We start from the raw sequence: 18,996 nt of genomic DNA, 5'->3' as shown, positions 1-18,996 counted from the left end.
AATGTGACCCGATTTCTGTGAAAATGATTCACTTGTGTAAAGTACATATGAAATTCTGTAAAAAATCTGTATGTTATGAAGGAAAATGGATATAATATTTGGATTCAGTGTACAAGAATTAGATCTAAAAATTTCAAGACAGTAAAACCACTGTAGGCCTGTGCTATACATTTAAATTGTGATTTACTTGTGTGCTTTGCCTATAGTAGAGTGTGTGTAATTTTACATTTAACTTCTATTTTACCTATTGTGTTTCCTTCTGACATGAATTTTACCTCTAAATAAACACATTTAGTACCTTTCATGTGTTCTTCCTATAGTACAGAAAATGTTTTTGTGAATGATGTGTAACTTGTCTGAATACCTGTAACCTAGCTGCTTGTTGGATATAAAATCATGAGATTAATATAATATTTGCTTACTTGTAGGCCTGTTCTTGGTTTCCATGTGAAATATTATCAATGATCAGTTGTAAGTACTGGTACATCCTGATTTGGGTAACTATTTAGCCAGCTGAGACTGTGTCTATCTGATTGGAGAAGTTTGTATAGTGTTTTTGTCAGTATGCAGTTACTTATCTTATTTCTTGTGATTACAAGTCTTTCACTGAGTTAATGTGCATACATTTTGTTCTCTTTTGTCCTTATTTAGAGTAGAATAAAGTTAGTTTTAAGAAACTTGTAAAGATATGGTGGTATCATTATGTGTAGTAGTGTTTGTGATTATATTTGTGCAGGATGGATATAGTAAAGATGGCGAGAAGGAATGAACAAGATTTTCGTGAGTTAGCTGTAAAGCAACTCATAGGTTCAGTTGTGTTGACAAGGTACAACAACAAGACGTACAGAGTGGATGACGTTGCTTGGGATTTGAACCCATGTAAAACCTTCACTACCCACAGTGGAAATGAAATATCCTTCATGGAATATTATAAGTAAATGTATTTATATTGTAAACTAAATGTTTCTAGTTTAAATAGACATGTCTGGATGAAACTTTGTAGAATGGATAGCAACTACCTGTTGTGGAGACACAAGTGTAGAGGATGACTTTCAAAAGTCAGGCAGTAACCATCCATTCTACAAAGTTTCATCATGAATACTCTGCCTAAACAATCTATCAAAGAATAGACATGTCTTGCTTGATTTTTATTTTTAAAAAAATGTAAACTTTGAAGTTTGAAATGAATCCATTCTTTAGTGACAAAAACTCGTTAAGTGAGAGTAAATAAAAGGGGTTAATAAACAATCTGAAATTGAAAGATTTGGAGTTGTAACTATCAAAGTAAAATCAATTTTTTTCAAATATAAGTGCTTTTACAATGTTTTTTTATAATATTGTACAGAGAGGTAATGTAAACATGATTATAGCATGTGACTGAAGATCAAGTACTTAATCAAAGTGTATTTATTGATTTTAAAAATGTTGGCACATGGAGCTAGGTTTTAACAGTCTGTCTTAAGATTGTTTGAAATTGTTAAAATAAAGTTTGTTGTGGAAACTACTCTTTGTAGACGGTCGTATGACATTCAGATTCAAGATGAAAATCAACCACTTCTGATACATCGTCCAAAGCCCAAGAAAGGTGACCCAAGGGTGATTATTTTTTTGTGTCTGTGTTTGGTATTAGCAGGTAAGAAATTCTCTAATTGATGAGGAACAGAGAAAGATTTCTGACTCTCAGCAAAGCCTAGTAATTATCATTCTTGGACTTTGAATCCTAGCATTCATGGATTATATCCTGTTGTAATATCATACTACTGCTTCTTGAAGCTGTAACAGTGATAATCAGGTTGGCTTTGAATATTCCAGGAATTACTGGTGGCTGCTATTTACTGTATTATTCCCACTAGAGTGTTAGTCAAAAGTTAGAGACAGCTATACACAAATAGCAAAAACAAACATTTTTCAAATTACTGTTGTGATGACTTACATACAGAATATTTTGTTTTGTCTTTCAATAAGAGAAAATATTCAATTCAATAATGTGTTATTCTTTAGTATGGATAAATGTTTATGCATTAAGATTGGCCAGAAATATGTGCTAGGATTACTCTTTTAATTACTCTGCAATTAACTCTCTTGATCAATTACATAGATTGATGTCAAGTAAAATAATTAATCATAATTATGATTAAAATAATTAAAATTCTGAAAATAATTGATTAATAAAATACATTTTAATTTCCACATCATCCCAAGTTTCACATGAAAATAATTGAATGTTATCAGCTGATAAGCCAACAATTAATTTATTATGAAATTCCTCTAACTCAGTGGTTCCCAACCAGGGGTGCGAGATAACATTTCAGTTTGTTTTTTTTTGTTTATATTAAAGGTACTGTCCTATATATTCAAAAATTATTTCTTATTTTTCTTGTTACAGATGTAGCTTTTTACCTTGTTACAATAAACTATCGTTTCTACCGTCACCGGTGCAGACTGAAATCTTAATATACAACTGTAAACAAAGAACACACGAAAGGTAAACGTGACCTAAATACTCTGCACAACTAATGAGGTTACGTCCGTGAATGCCGTCTTAAAGTGTCTATTATTTGTCGTGTATTCACATGATCGTGACTCAAGAAACTTCCAAAGTATCCAGAATAAATCGATGACGTCATGTGACGTATATTTGAGAATGTTCTACAAAGTTTCGCAGAATATATAAACCCATGCATGATGCTATGGTAGTCAATGCATTGTTGATTCTGTGTTCGTGCAAAAAATGTCATTATGTCAAAGAAAAGGAAATGGAATGATGATTATGTGAAGTTTGGTTTCACTTGCATCAGAACAACTGAGGAAGTGCAAAAACCCCAGTGCATGCTTTGTGACACTGTTCTTTCAAATGCAAATTTGAAGCCATCAAAGCTGCAGGAACACTTCAACAACTGGCATGGTGGAGCAGCTGTTGCAGGCCATGATGTTGAATCGTTGAAAGGTAGAAGGGCCCACTTTGATTCTCGAGCAACTCTTCCAAAATTAGATTTTATATCTGCTGACAAACCACAGCTGATGGCTTCATATCACTTGGTGTATAAAGTAACCAAATCAAAGAATCTCCATGCAATTGCAGAAGAGGTGATAAAACTACGTGCATTAGAAATGGCAACAATTGTTCTGGAAAAAGAAGCCTCAAACATGCTTAAATTAGTGTCATTATCAAATAATGTTATTTTAAACCGAATTGGTGATTTGAGTTCAGACATTTTGGACCAAGTTATTGCAGATATCAGTGCTAGTCCCTTGAAAATCTCTCTCCAATTGACGAAACAACTGATGTTGCAAATGGCAGTCAACTCATTGCACTAGTGAGGTATGTCCATGATGGTGCCATAATGGAAGATTTCCTGTTCTGTGAAGATTTTAAAACCACAAAATGGAAAGATGTCTTCCAGTGTGTGAAGGACTTCTTTGCAAAATATGATTTAGATATCCAAATTATTGGTTCTGTGTGTACTGACGGTGCCCCTGATATGCCAGGAAATAAATCAGGATTTTTTCCACTGATGAAACAAGATTCCACACTTGCAACGTACTCACTGTTTTCTTCATCAATATGCTTTGGCATCAAAAACATTGCCTCCAAAGTTGAAAAAGGTCCTTGACACTTCTGTGAAGACCATCAACTGGATTGGGGGTAATGCTCTGAACCACTGCCTCTTCAAGTTGCTTTGTGAAGATTTTGGAAGTGAGCATTCAGTTTTGCTTTTCTACAGTCTGCTGGCTGTCATGTGGGAGAGCTTTAACTCACTTTTTTGAACTGCGAGAAGAAATAAAAACTTTTCTTAAGGAACGTGACCATGATCTGCCCAGAGAAATAGAATTACAAGAATTCAACCAAATGCTAGCTTATTTGAGTGATATTTTCACTCGTATGAATGACCTGAGTGTATCTCTTGAAGGGAAAACATAAACATATTGAAATGCTGCAAAAAGTTCAATGCTTTTAAAGAAAAGTTGCATCTTTGGTGTCAACGAGTTAAAAGAGGGAATCTTTCAAATTTTCCATCACTTGAAGAAATGGTAGGTGAGGATGAGTCCCTAATTCCATGTGTGTGTGAAGAAATTGTGGATTATTTGGAAATACTATCAAAGTCATTTGATGGATATTTTGGAGGAGAACTGGAAACTTCTGAAGAATGAATTATAAATCCATACTCCTTCAATTTGGATAACATGTCAGATGATGAAGAACTGAAGGAAAATCATATTGAACTGAGCACAAATAGAGTTCTTGAAATGCAGTTTGAAAGCAAACTTTGGAACAATATTGGTGTTTGGCAATGGACATGTTTCCAAGACTTTGTGAAAAAGCACTAAATGAGCTCATCCCATTCATGACGACATACTTATGCAAGTTTGGATTTAGTGCCCTTTTGTCAATCAAGACAAAATCTTCGCTTGGGTGCACAGGCAAACTTGAGGATTTCTATCAGCAACAAAGTGCCATGCTTTGAAAAACTCGTAAGAAATAAACAGGAACAAAAGAGTCATTAAATTTAAATTGGCTTATGAACATTTGAACATTTCAAATTCAAAGAAATTTCATTTCATGCATGGATGAAAATTTATTTTTTTGTAGACCATGTAGGGTTTATGCAACTTTTAGTTTGTTGTAATATTTTTTCCTTTCCAAGAGAACATATTAAAATTTTTAGGGGTGCAGGGCATAAAAGATGTTGGGAATCACTGCTCTAATTGGTCGTGTTGTTTACTTCCAACACCATGGTAATTATCAATTTAAAAAATGCCACTCTATTGAAACATGAATATAGATAACTTAGTAACAAATGAATTATTTCTTGGAAGGATAATCTTTCAATAATCTGAAATTGATTTCATTAAATTACAGTTACCAAACTTTAATTCTGGTTTTTCATCCCTTTTCCACAGTGTTTGCATTTGCTAGTTTTTAGGAGTTCAGTTTGTAATTGAGTAACATGAAAAGGAGAGACATAGTATAATGGAATGATACATGTAGTGAAGGTTATTTGTAAAAGAAACAACGATAACTTATCACTTTTCCCTCTGCAGGAAGAGATGTCAAAATTCATCTGCCTTGTACCTGAACTGTGTTATATGACTGGACTCACTGATGATATGAGATCAGATTTTAAAGTTATGAAGGTAGGTGAAGGGTTATACATCGACTCTTATTGGGTTGATTTTTACCTCGTAATTAGATTGAATATAGTATTTTAAGTTTATTGGAATATAGTTTAATATAACATGCATTGTATTACCTTAAGGTGTCACTCAGATAATAACAATTAAGATGTTTCATTTCTTGTTTTTAAGGGTTATAGCACCAAGATCTTATAATTATGAACATCTAAATGAAACACCTGCTATATGTACTTCTCATCAGTATAACTTAATTAGGAATTATAATAACTGAACATGTTTACTGACAAACATTTTTATTCTGTCTTTGAAGATCTATTAAACAAGTTATCTTCAATATTAAAGCTGAAGTTGTTTGCCATCATGAAGTTGTCTGTAGAACAATATTGTAGACAGATTGTTAAAATAAAGTTTTTATAATGTTCATGATTTATCTTTGCCAGGATATTGCTGTACACACACGAGTCACACCAAACCAGCGACAGGCAGCTCTGCAGCAATTTATAAACAATATTAATACTAATTCTGAAGCAAAACAGATGCTTGCTGATTGGGGAGTGAGTGTGGAGTCTGGAATTGTTGCTGTAAGTTTAGTTTTCATTTATTAAACATTAAAAGAAGTGTAATTTTCAAGTAAAAACTTTAACCATGAAATGAAGACGCAGGAGTTGTAGTTTTATGTGATGACCTTGCTATATATTTTAATGTAACTTGACTCTTTTATATATACTGTAAGTTGACTATCTTTCACAATAGTAAAGACAGTGTTGTTTAGCATATTCTTGAACAGTAGTGTAACAGCCCAAGTTAGCTATAAACTCTTGCTTAAATCTACAGCTCAACAATTAATAGAACCCGATGAAAGATTACGTGTTAATATTTCACTATCAGCTTAATTATTCTCTACTGAAAATTGGAACAATCAAATCTGCTTGTAATCAGAAACACTTAATTTGGTCAGTTGATTTAATTGTTATTTTCAATTGGCATCATACAGTGAATAAATTTACTTAAATTATAAACTTTCATATGATAAATCTAGTGAGGCTGTAGTGGTGAAGGATATACCACTGAAGTTATCTAGGTTGAAAGATATACACACTTAATCTTTCATTGGGTTTCATTAATTGTCGAGCTGTAGATTTAAGTGAGAGTTTATAGCTAACTTGGGCTGTTACACTACTGTTCAAGTACAACACTGTTAGGTATTACAAATTCACATCTACACTGTAGGCAAAAGTTATGAACATATTTCGTCACTTGTTAACTGAAATTGTTGACTTTTATTTCCATAGAAGTATGCTTCAAATCTAGGGTTAGCTACAGTCAAGATAATTATGATAGGCATTTGCATTCTTTCTTACTCCATGTTGGTATAACAACCAACATCTTGTGTATAATTCACTTAATGTACAAACCTTCCTTCTTCAGTGTTCTGTCACAACAATCAAACAGCAGATACCATTATTTCAAGATGTATCTTTGGTTTGTACTTCATATTTTTGGTTTTTTGTGTTCTTAATAATACCAAATGTTTCCTAGCACAGTTACTATGGTACCTTTGGTCAAAGTTGTTTGTTGCTTTGGAGAGGGTTGACGTGTTGGTTTGGAATATGCTTCTGTTTTAACTCTCCTGCTGGGAGAAGTTTGTGTGTTGAGAATGTTGGAAGATTAAAAAAAAATGGCTTCATGTGGATGTACATCATGTGACAGTCTTTATATATATCCTTCCTTAGCAAGTCCTGTGATAGCATTGACTGTGGACTAAAGATAGAGGTTTTACATGTGTCACAGTTGGTGGCTTGGCACTGAGTAGATGTGGTGTAACATGAAACATGGTGGATGTATAAACTGTGGTTAAATTTTGTTTATACAATTGTTTTATAATAATGTACATAAAATCATGGTTGTAGTTAAATAAGACATTAAAGCAAATCTAAAACTAGTTATTGCTGTTGATACAGCTTTATCATAATAACAAAAAAATTAATGAAAATAAGACTGTTGGTGGTTTTAGCTGTTCCTGTAAGAAACAAATATATGTAAGTAATGGAAGGACTGGTAACTTGTATTTCATTACATAGTTTGTTTGAATCTGTATAAAACTTTATATTTTTTGTTATCTTTTTCAAATTTCACCAAAGTTTTTGTGCCACAGTTTATTTCAATGTTGTTATGGTTAGCAGGTTCAAAATGAGCTATATATTTAATGTTTCATCATGAATCATTTTTAAGTAATGACTGCTCTTCATATACTAACTTACTGTTGGTCTTTCAGGTTGGTGGACGATTGTTACCTTCAGAGAAACTCCTGATGAAGAACAAATCCTTCTATACTAATCCTGAAGCTGACTGGGGAAGAAATATAACCAAGGAAGCTGTTATAAGTGCTGTTAGTTTCAGTGTTATAAGATATTTTTTTCACAAATCTTAATCATATTAACACTCCTACGAAAAGTGGGGCCTAATAGGCCCCAGAGCAACTTGAAAGGTTATTAATATTAGGCTAATAATTTTGTATTTAAATGAAATTGCCATTTAAATCCATTAATGAATGGATTAACGAGATTCCCACTGTCCCTATCTACTATCTAGCGAAACCACAGCCAGGGGAACGGGCTTGGAAAAATCAGGACTAGAAACGTCTTTTCGTAGGAGTGTTAACTGGCTTCAAATGTATACCAAATGATTAGGTCTACTCTTTTTAGATTAAATTTTATTTCTTTCCCAGAGGCTACAAGTAATTAAGATATTTAAACTTAAGACAACTCTTCATTGCTGTCAATTTTATTTTGCCTTTGATCTGCTGCACCTTGACTTACATAGTGAAGTGGATCAACATCAGAGAAACCAAAACAAAGAGGAATAAAGTGATGTTTAACTAATAGTTTTAAAACTCTAAAAATTAAAACCTTTAATTAAAGAAATTAGACTGAGAAGACTTGTATCTCACAGTCAAACTGTAACAGACAAAACTTTAGTCATTAGTATATCTCATCAAATGATGGATGGATGAATGCTCAGACAGACATAACAATTTACAGTATATTTGAGATTTATGTAATGTCACTGCTAATTGTTATAAAACCAGATTTAAATTTTAATGTTGTTAGGTTCATCTAAATAACTGGTTAGTTATTGTCAGCAAAAGAGATGGATGCAAAGCCAATGACTTCATCACCATGATGAAAAAAGTGTGTCCTTCAATGGGAATCAACATATGTGAACCAGTGCGTTTAACTCTCAAAGATGACCGGACTGAATCTTACCTACGTGCACTGAGAGATAACGTTAATCAACAGGTATACTGGTTCACAAGGTTTTTTTTTCATTTATATCTAAGTATGTTTTGATTTTAAAGTTGTTTTTGTGTTTTATTGACCAAAAACTATTCCTCAAGTTCCTTGGAAATAAGACAAAGTTTCATGGGAATTCTTTGAAATATATTTGGTTCAATAATCTACAAGTGTTTAGCTTGTAGATTTCTGGAAAATATTAATTTGAGAACATTTGAGTATGTAGCTTTAGTAATTTAACTTTTTTGGCTGGTAACAATAAAATATTACTAATCATGAATTGTTATTCAAGCTGTTAATCCTCTCGTCACAACCATCTCTTTCTGTGCATAGCTCGAGGTTTTAGTAAATTATATTCAAAATTTTAGGTTTTTGTTTCATGGTATACCAATAAGTATAATAAAAAAAACATATGTAGTAATTTATATCTTAATAATATACAAGTTTTGTGTTCTTAATTTTATCAGGTTATATTTAAAAAAAAGTCATATTTCTCCTTGAGTGTGAATTGTGATATTTGCTCTATAAGCACTCTCTGTTCTAATTTATTTGCCAATCCTCTAAGAAGTGTGAAATGTAACATAAATTACTTATTGTAATATCATCATTGCTCAGCTAACTCTTAATTTTTAAAGACTTCAATCTTATTTGGTTACACAGACATGAAATAGACAACCAGACCCATCCCACCATGGCCACCTGTCACATCCTCTTTTTTAGAAACTGCTAATAATTCATTCATTCTTATGTTCAGCACTATATTATTTATAACCAATAGAAAGCCAAGATCTTTATCTGGGAAATTTGGTTATTAGATTATACTGTTTTCTGTACTGAGAATTGTCAGTATTTCTTTCCTTTCAATCCTTATTCCTACAGGAAACACATCAGTGAGCTTAGCTGAATTCTTAACAGCTTTTGTTGCGTAGTCAGAAAGCTAGAAAAATTATGGGACATTGTCTGTTTTTTACACATTATTATTCTGTGTTTTATGGTGCATAATCTAATTAAATAAAATGTTATTTAGTGCATTAGTATCATTAATATAAAAAATTGCTTTGTCATCAAGAGTCGACAACAACAAAGACTGGGGTAAATAATTTTTTTGTAGTTTTCCATTTGTGTACTTTGTTACTATAAAAGTAAAGTGTAAAAATGGAATATTTGCATGTTAAGTAAGGTGAGATTAGGTGAAATAAAGGATATTAAATGCTTTTTATGTGCATGCTTAAAAATAGCTTGTGTGTGATGTTGTTCAATATTGCAAAATAGGCTGCATACTTTTTGAGTGATTTACACTTTTTTAAGGGTGCAAATAGTAGTTAGGGTTCAAAGGGCAATAAAACAAAATTTACTTGTAAATAGATGTGTACTATATGAGTTTAAAGCTATTTGGGATCAACAAATCTAGTGTCATGTTACAATCTAAAGTCGTTTTAGAAAGAGAAAAAGGTTATTTATATTTATTTTGACTTTTTTTTTTGGTTCATGACCAACCATACATAAATTTAGGGTAAAGAAAATGACAGATGAAATATAAGATTTTATTAAAAAAAACGGAGTTTTTTTAAAGGAAATCTTAGAGATTACAGCAAAATATTTGAGATTTTTGAGATGAAGAAAAGTAATTTTAATGTAGAAATCATTTAACTCTCGGACTAGTAAAAAACGAATTTTATATATATATCCACAGACAGATCTTAAATAATAATACTTCATTAAAAAAATCTGATTTTTTACATAACAAATGTTTGTAATTTTACTAAGAGTCTACTAAATTTTGTGCAGGTGCTCACAGTGTATTAAAAGTTGTAGTATGAAAGTAATAACAAGCACAAAATGTTTACGAAGTCCGTTCCTGGGACTGAGCCCATAGTGAGATAGTATATAGTTTTCTGTTGACCATTCTTTTCATTGATTAGAGAGGGTGAGCACTTGAACAGAACAGTTTTGAATTTTTCTAAATTACCATCTTTTAATTCCCAATCAATTAGCAATTTTTAACAAGTTTTTAGAATACCTTATATCTACAGTTAACTTTCTTTACTGATATAAAATATATCTTCATTTATTTTGCAGGGTATTTTGGTGATGTCATTGTGTATGATTTACAAGATTTGTTGCAGGTTCAAGTTGTGGTGATAATATTTCCAACATCTCGAGACGACAGGTACAGTGCCATCAAAAAACTTTGTTGTATTGATATGCCAGTTCCCTCCCAGGTGATTAATGCAAGAACAATATCTAATCATCAGAAGCTAAGAAGTGTCACACAGAAAATTATCCTTCAGATTAACTGTAAATTAGGAGGAGAGCTTTGGGCTTTAGAAATACCAATTGTAAGTATTCTAATTACAAACCTTAATGCATGTAGAGCCTAGAGGAATCACTAATATAAATACTGTTGTACTTGTATGTTGGCTTATGGAATTTTGCACAAAGGTACTTGAGGGATTATCATGTGATGATATTCCCACAGCTGAAATGGTATATTCAGTAACCCTCAGATGTGAGTTGAGCACTCTACCACTCAACCATGTAGTATTATACATATGTAATGTGTTTTTATAAAATCTTCATTTAGTTATTACAGACGTGGACTTTCTCTTCTCTAAATTTTTAGGCATACTCTCAGTATTATTACTATATAAACTGTATAAATATGTACACAGAATAAATTTTGTTCTATCCAAAACTTGGCATGTTACAGTTAATGAATCATCCAAGTGTAAATGTTTTGAAAGTTTAGATATGTTTATTGGAAAGCTTTTATTCTTCAATCATTATTTTTTTTAGAAGTGTTTCTTTTTAAGTAAATATATACCTAGCATGACTTGTGTAAAACCTGTAAGCTCAGACTCTTGATTTCTGTACAGCGTGAACGAACAATGATATGTGGTATTGATGTTTACCATGACATATCCAGAGGAGGAAAATCTGTGCTTGGTTTTGTGTCGAGCTTAAATCAGTCTTTTACAAGGTGGTTCAGTAGACCAGCTTTTCAACAGTCAGGACAAGAGATCATCGACTGTCTGAAGCTAGCCTTTTTGGGTGCTCTACGAAAATATTACGAGGTATGTACACTTTCCATTATCTGAGTTTCTCTTTTAGTCCTCTAGATAAAGGTAGGTAAATTTATGAATATTGTACTTTTTCAGTCACATTTCAGATTTAATTGAGGCTACTTTTAGTATCAGTGAGTATGTCTAAGTTTTTCTTTAAAATGTATTTAATAATCCAAATTTTAACGTTATGTAAGTTTCATATTGCCCAATCTAGATACAGTGGAGCGCCATTAAGCTGCGGACCAGTAAACTGTGAAATCGCTTAAGCCTCTGTAGCAAGTCTTGTGAGTGAGGATTATCGCGGCTCACCGCTAATTTAAGAACGTGTAAAAACGTGGCTTACGAATTTAATCCTGGCTTTATAACTTCAAGGGGATATTTAAAAAGGATTTACTTTAATTTGGGAAATAAATAAAATATTACAATAGAAATCGACCGTTAATCTACCTTATCTGCTCTCTATGTCAGTTTTATGGAGGCCGCCATTGTTACCGAATCACACCTCTCCATACATTAAAGTTAATTCGCGGTAAATCCGTGAAAAAAGTGATCAATAATTAAAGTATTATTTTTAATTTGATAATCCGATATAATGATCACGCAATGGCCCTGATGAGGCTCCTCGGCGGAGCTGTTGGTGACTTCGGCTTTTCAGTCACAAAGGTTTAAGCCGAGGTTAAGCAGGTTGACCCCCCAAATACCGCGGCTCAACGGCACTCCATTGTATTCTATAAAACATTGTTTTGCAGCTTCTAGGTGTCTTAATATCCAGATATGTAAACTAGAGGGTCACTTCCATGTGTTATGCCCTCCTGTCGTGTGGTTGAAAAGTTGGTCAAAAGGACAAAGGTCCTTTACATTGGGACCTGAGGGTATTTTAATTACTGTACACAAGTTATTAAATCTGAACTGGGACACACAACAAGATCTGCTTACAACTGTTGTGTAAATAGTTCTGTGAATTAAAGCGCTTCCATTTGTAAAAAGAATGTGGCAAAAACTTGTGAATTTATTACCATTGCTATGTTAACTTGTTATCACAAGTTAAAACTACGTATTCATAAATGTCACAATGTCTACGTAAAATTGTTAAAAGAAGTTAAAGCTACATTCGTAAATTTATCACAATGTCTATGTTGACTTGTTAACAAAAGTTAAAACTACATGTCTGTTTTTATTTTAACATTTTAATTATTTATATATTTTTTCATAAATAATAATTGAAACAAAACTCCAAATTTTTAAAGAAAGGAGATTAAGTGACAAATCTTTTGTTTCAGTTATAAGTCATATTGTAGTACATTAGGCTTAAAGCATGCCTGACTTTTCACCTAAAACATGATAAGTCTGAAAACATTAAATGTTGCTGGTCTAAGAGGCTGCAGTGCATTTGTTTTGTTATTTTTTATACTGAACCTTGGTATCTATATTAACAATAAGTATGAAATAAATGTCATGTTTTTTTAATTATTAGCTCGCGTGAAAACTGCTATTAAATTTGAGATGTATACTGTCATTAACACCAATGCTGTTCAGACAGATGTTTTGAAAGATCTGTTTTATAATTTAAGTGACTCTGAACCCCCCTTGTTTCATTTCTTACTGATTTTGTGAAACTAAACTTTGACACAGTGTCTGGCTTTGATCAATAAAGAGCTAATTTTTAATCAGGTGACTTCTGTTTAAATAAATGGGGGAAAAATTAACTGATAACAGATCTTTTTATCTCAACATGAGAATATCAAGTGATTTCTCTACTTGCCTGTGAACTCTGTAAAATTCACAATTTATATTTTATTATCTCTAATCATGCTTTTGTACATTTTTCTGAAAAGGTGTATTTAACAGAATTGGGAAAGCTAAATGTGACAGTCAACGATTAGATATTGTTTTGAATCGGAGTGGCATAAGATAAATGTAAAAATCAGTGATTAGATATCCTTCTGAATCAGAGTGACACAAGATAAATGCAAACATTATTGATTAGATATGCTTCTAAATCAGAGTGGCATAAGTTAAATGTAAGTTAATGATTAAATATCTTCCTGAATCAGTGCAATAAAATCAATTTAAGAGTTAATAATAAGATATCCTTCTGAATCAGTCACATTAGTTTGTTAATATTAATTGCCATTTTGTGGATTAAACCTATGCACACAGGTAGGGTCAAAGTGTGCAAGCCATGATCTCTTGCAGAGTGCCATTAATCATAGCATTTTGTATTTGATATCAAAGTTACCTGCTGCTCATTTTACCTACTTGTTGATTGAACATGTGTTCAATAGAATTGATAATTTTTGTTGAGAGAAGTTTAGCTTAGTTTGTGTGTGATACAAATGTTTGTAAGAAATTTTTTCACATAATTGAGGTGACAGAAATATTTAAGTGCTAGTTCTTTTTGAGATGTTTTGTGTATTACAAATTAGAGGGTATTTTATTGTGTAAGAGTTTGGATTCATAGTTTGATATCTATTTGTTTATCTGTTTAGGTGAACCATGATCTACCAAAAAAAATTTTCATTTTTCGAGACGGAGTTTCTCACAGCCAGATGAAGCACATTGCAGAATATGAAGTAGAACAAGTTTCTAGTTGTTTTCAACATTTTGGAGAATCATATGAACCTACTTTGTCTGTCCTTGTTGTCCAAAAACGTATCAACACAAGAATATTTCTCAGTTTGGTAAGTATGACTTGTTACCTTATAATCCTGGAAAATATTGTTTTAATGTTAACCTGAAGATGACCTAAGAAGTTTGGAACATTGTTCTGTACATTGTTTTAATTAAAGTTTTAACATTCATGAGCCATCTTGAGAATACATTTTTATATTAATGTAATTTTGCCAGTTATTAATGTACTTTCACTTTTGATGTGTAGGTATGTAACTTTAGATTTGTTTTGTTAAAAGGTGCACATTATTTAAGACCATAAGAATGTGTTCAAATAGCTTCTATAAAGAAAATTGAAATAAAATACTGAAAATGAGAATCACAAGAATAATATTTAATTTTTTTTTTAAGTCTCAACTGATCCTTTGTTAGTAGTGGACTATTTTTATTATTTTCATGAAAGAATGGAAGAGGACACAAATCCTTAGACAACCCTCCTTCTGGTACTATCTTGGATCACACAGTAACTCAACAGAACTGGTAGGTGTTTTGAAGTTTTGTTCACTAGTCCAGTTAGACTGTTTGTTTGAAACTAGATAAGATTGTGTTAGATCAGGTATGTTGGAGATATCATTAATTAATAAAATTGTTGGTTTTTTGTGCTAGTTTGTCTTGCATGTTAATAAGTAATGCTTTGATTTAATCTGTGACATGGTATAAAGACAACACTGATTCACAAGATGCTAGAAACCCATAAAGGTTTATAACTTTTTGTGGCATTTAGGGCCTGTGTTCTACAACAGTGTGTGAAAAGTTTTGATGAGTTCCTTTTTGGGTATTCAGGTAGTGGCTGTTTCTGTTAGGAAAACAAGAAAAAACCCTCTGTCCATCATCACTAGAATGAAAACAGTAAATCACTGGATCTAAGAACAACAGAAGAATACATGGAAAATCCACTGAAACAACAATGCACTCTTATTAGGTGACACATGAAAGCTACTTACTGAATTTTGTAACAACCAAAAGAACAATTATATAAAAATCATTACATCTCTACAGAATACACAACTGTACATTGTTAAATAATATTGAAAACAAATTTAAAATATTCTACAAAGAAGCATGTACACATGAAACTTTGTAGAATGGATGGCAATTGCCTGTTGTGGAGACACAAGTGTAGAGGAAGATGGAAGACTTTTGAAATGTTGTCCTCTACACTTGTCTCCACAACAGGTAGTTGCTGTCCATTCTACAAAGTTTCATCATGAATACTCTGCCTAAACAATTTACCAAAGAAAGCATTAGGGTAGTTACATGAATATGAATGTTTATCAAGGGAAGACTGGTGGTGTTTCATGAGAAATTAAAAGAAGTATTTATGTTATATCATAATAACATTAATGTTAATTTTTGGAACCTCTCTTTTCTGTTGACTTTATTCATCTAACTACTTCCATTGAACCTTGGATTCTGAGGTATACTAAGTTTAGTACATCCTGTATTTTTCATGTATGTAATTTTGATGCAGATATTTAGAATATAAGGTTACTGTGCTATTCCCACAGTGTTAAATTTAATGATACCACATTATTTTGTGACAGGTACGATTTCTTCTTGGTCTCTCAGCATGTTCGACAAGGCACTGTGACACCTACCCACTATGTCGTTATCTATGATTCGAGCAACATGAGGCCTGACTGGATGCAACGATTGACTTACAAGCTCACTCATCTGTATTATAACTGGCCTGGCACAATTCGAGTTCCAGCCCCATGCCAGGTGAGTGCACATCCAATTCGTTTGTTTTCAAAACATGAAGCAATTTAATTTAGAATATACTGTTTACCAAATTTAATGTCTCAAGAGATGTATATTGTGTTTGTGTGTGTGTGCACAGCTTTCTAAAGTTTAATAGATTCAAACTTATGTAGTTTTTCTTCTATATGAATGCGTTCCAGTTTTGTTATTGTATTTGATATGCATGTGTAACTACTACTGTAGATCTCTTACTGCACTTTAGCCTGTTTAGACTGTCATCTTCTTTTGTTTTCTGTACATCTATTTTTGCACATGGTTGGATAGAAGTGCAAACTTCTTTTGAAGAATAGGGAAACTGTTCCTAATGAGCTATTTTCTCCAAACATAATTTTTACCATTGTGAACAATAGTGTCCATTCCTGATATAAAACTTTTCTCTGATGCATTATTTTCACCATTGTGAACAATATGGTGTCAATTCCTGGAAAGCTGTCTTTTCTGTGACACCATTTTTACCATTATGAACTATAGGTTGTGCATTCTTGTTAAACATGTATACTGTGACACCATTTTTATCATTGTGAACACTAGGTTGTCCATTTGCAATAAGCTGTCTTCTCTGTGACACCATTTTTACCATTGTGAACACTGGGGTGTCCATTCCTGGTAAACTACTGTGACACTATTTTCACCATTGTGAACACTAGGGTGTCCATTCCTGGTGAGCTAGTATACTGTGACATCATTTTTAACATTGTGAAAACTATGGTGTCCGTAGTGCATTTTTCTTAGGTGTAACCAATTTTCTGATTGCTCCTTTTGTGTGAGATGTATGTTTGTTGTATGTGTGTTGTGTTAGAATTATCTAATCACTGACGTGTGTTAAATTCCAACTTGTACTTCTGTGTTGAAACCAGTGTAAGACTTTAAGTTAACTGTTTAAACTAAAGTGTGTGATCTCATATGATGAGTCATATGTTCAGGGCTTAAAATATCTTGAACTCAGTGGAAAAAATAAAATGATTTGCAAATCAGGAGGTTATGTGTGAAGACTGTTTTACAAACTTGTGTTTTTATTTAAAGTGATTACAGCAGTTCTGAAATTTAATATCAACACTTCATTAACAAGGGCAGCTTACAACACAACAGTGTTTAAAACTGAAAAATTAGGCCCTCGATCACAAGTGTGGTATTGTGTTGTGCAAAGTTATTTGTTTTTTTGTCATTAAATATTCTATAGAACACTTGTAATAAATTGCCTTTAAAGTAATTGTTTTTTTTTCCTTTTCCAGTATGCTCATAAACTAGCGTGTTTGGTAGGTCAAAACCTTCATAAAGACCCAAGTGTAGAGCTATCAGACAAACTTTTCTACTTGTGATGTTTGTGAAGATAACTGTTAGAAGAGACTACGGTTATCATTATTCTTCCATTTTGTAAATAAGTCAGTTGTAACATTTTTCTTTTTATATGAACAGATATCTAAAGAAGTGGTATCAGATGCAATATTCATAATTTTCTGTCATACTTGTCATTTTACTGTCATCATACCATGAAGTTGTATATAACTACAAATATACAATTTTGAAGTATATACTAGTACACCAAATTGTTATAGCCCATACCTTAATACTATAGTTCATTTCATTTAAACATTAGATCTTGAACAGCCCACCACTTTACTTGGTGTTTAATTCATGTGATACCTCAGTTGGAAGTAAACATATTTTGAATAAATCTTTTAAGAAATGTTTAATACCAATGATAATTTTATACTAGAAAACAGTATGACAGACCAGAAGTTGAGGAGTACAAAATCTGGGTTTCATCTAATATTTGTCTGCATATAAAAAAGACGAGAAATTGTGGTTATTTCTCTGAATATTCACTGTTAAGCTTGATTTATTAATACAAGTGTTTTTAAGTACAATATTCAACCAAAACATGATTATCTCTAACACTATTTTACCAACTACAGTATACAGCTGAAACATGATTATCCTGAACACTATTTTACCAACTACAGTATTCATTCCAAATATGGTTGCTATAAAGAGATTATTTCGGTGGCTAATGAACCATGAAGGATTGTAAGAAGTGATGGTTAAAAGTCTTTAAGTCAGCTAATGTGTTGTGTATAATATATATATCTGTCGAAACCTTAAACTATTAATTATACTTCATTAAATTAGGATTTAGTTAAAAATGTTAATATTTTAGAAAACTTTGTGAAGCACCTAAAATTGTACCGAAGGTTTTTATTTGTTTATATCACAGACTATAATAAAGGGGAATCCACTGCTTCAGCCTGTAGTAAAAACATAGATAAACCCACTTTTCTTTTATGGTATTGTGACAGTTAATTTTTATTTATTGGACTGAAAAATTTAATTGTCTGCTTAATTTTCTCTTTAGCTTGTACTTGATACAGGAAATATACAAAGATAGCCAGTCTTAGTAGATTAAAAATAGTTCTAGCATATTTTACTGTCTAAAATATTAGACTACAGATTGTCATAAAAGACTAGTGCTATACTGTGGTTTATAAATTTTAATGTTCTACAATTGTTTTGCTAATGTTTCATTCCCCATATGTTAATAAGTGTCTTTGGTACTGCAGTTTTAAGGTTGAGAAAGTAAAGGCAGTACTTCATTAGGAGATAAGGATAAGTGTTTTTTTTTTGGTCAGTAGAGAGATGTTTTCTTTTTATGCTCTGTCAACCTGGAACTGTTTTTTGTTTGTAATTTTTAGCTTAAAAACATTTTTCAACTGGTTCAATAGCCAATATTGCTAGGTTTAGAAGATTAAACTGCAATAAATGGTCAGAAAAGTTATGAAGTGAGTCATACTAGGAATGTTTTGATACTTGGACTGTGTTTCCTGTGTTTTATAAAACTTTCAACTTGCAAAGAGCCACTTTCTTTTACTGAAAGAAATAAAACTTGTGAATGCAAACTACAGTTCTGAATGTTTGTGCTGTTAAATGTATTCAGTTGAATGGTTTGTCTGCTGAAAACCAGGTTTTCGATACCTGTTGTAGGGAGTGCAGAGATAGCCCATTGTGTAGCTATGTGCTTAATTCTAAAAAAATCCAAATACTAACTTAAAGATGTTAGATATTTAGATATTAAC

At 32.1% G+C, this 18,996-nt stretch overlaps 1 protein-coding gene across 3 annotated transcripts in view; it reads left to right on the top strand.

Annotated features, from left to right (window-relative positions):
- LOC143252443 (piwi-like protein 1) overlaps positions 1–18,695 on the top strand; it is a 50,652-nt gene extending 31,957 nt beyond the window's left edge. For all 3 annotated transcript variants that reach the window (XM_076504548.1, XM_076504547.1, XM_076504549.1), the window contains exons 9-20: positions 737–934; positions 1,515–1,596; positions 5,044–5,136; positions 5,577–5,717; positions 7,412–7,525; positions 8,247–8,435; positions 10,556–10,768; positions 11,306–11,503; positions 13,984–14,175; positions 14,568–14,644; positions 15,709–15,886; positions 17,158–18,695. In XM_076504548.1, coding sequence (XP_076360663.1) covers positions 737–934; positions 1,515–1,596; positions 5,044–5,136; positions 5,577–5,717; positions 7,412–7,525; positions 8,247–8,435; positions 10,556–10,768; positions 11,306–11,503; positions 13,984–14,175; positions 14,568–14,644; positions 15,709–15,886; positions 17,158–17,244 — 1,762 coding nt within the window. In that variant the 3' untranslated portion in view covers positions 17,245–18,695. The remainder of the gene's footprint in view (positions 1–736; positions 935–1,514; positions 1,597–5,043; positions 5,137–5,576; positions 5,718–7,411; positions 7,526–8,246; positions 8,436–10,555; positions 10,769–11,305; positions 11,504–13,983; positions 14,176–14,567; positions 14,645–15,708; positions 15,887–17,157) is intronic.
- Positions 18,696–18,996: the final 301 nt, after the last annotated feature.

The sequence above is a fragment of the Tachypleus tridentatus genome, chromosome 6, assembly GCF_004210375.1.
Source record: "Tachypleus tridentatus isolate NWPU-2018 chromosome 6, ASM421037v1, whole genome shotgun sequence".
Classification (NCBI taxonomy): domain Eukaryota; kingdom Metazoa; phylum Arthropoda; class Merostomata; order Xiphosura; family Limulidae; genus Tachypleus; species Tachypleus tridentatus.
This window is presented reverse-complemented; position numbering and strand designations above follow the sequence as displayed.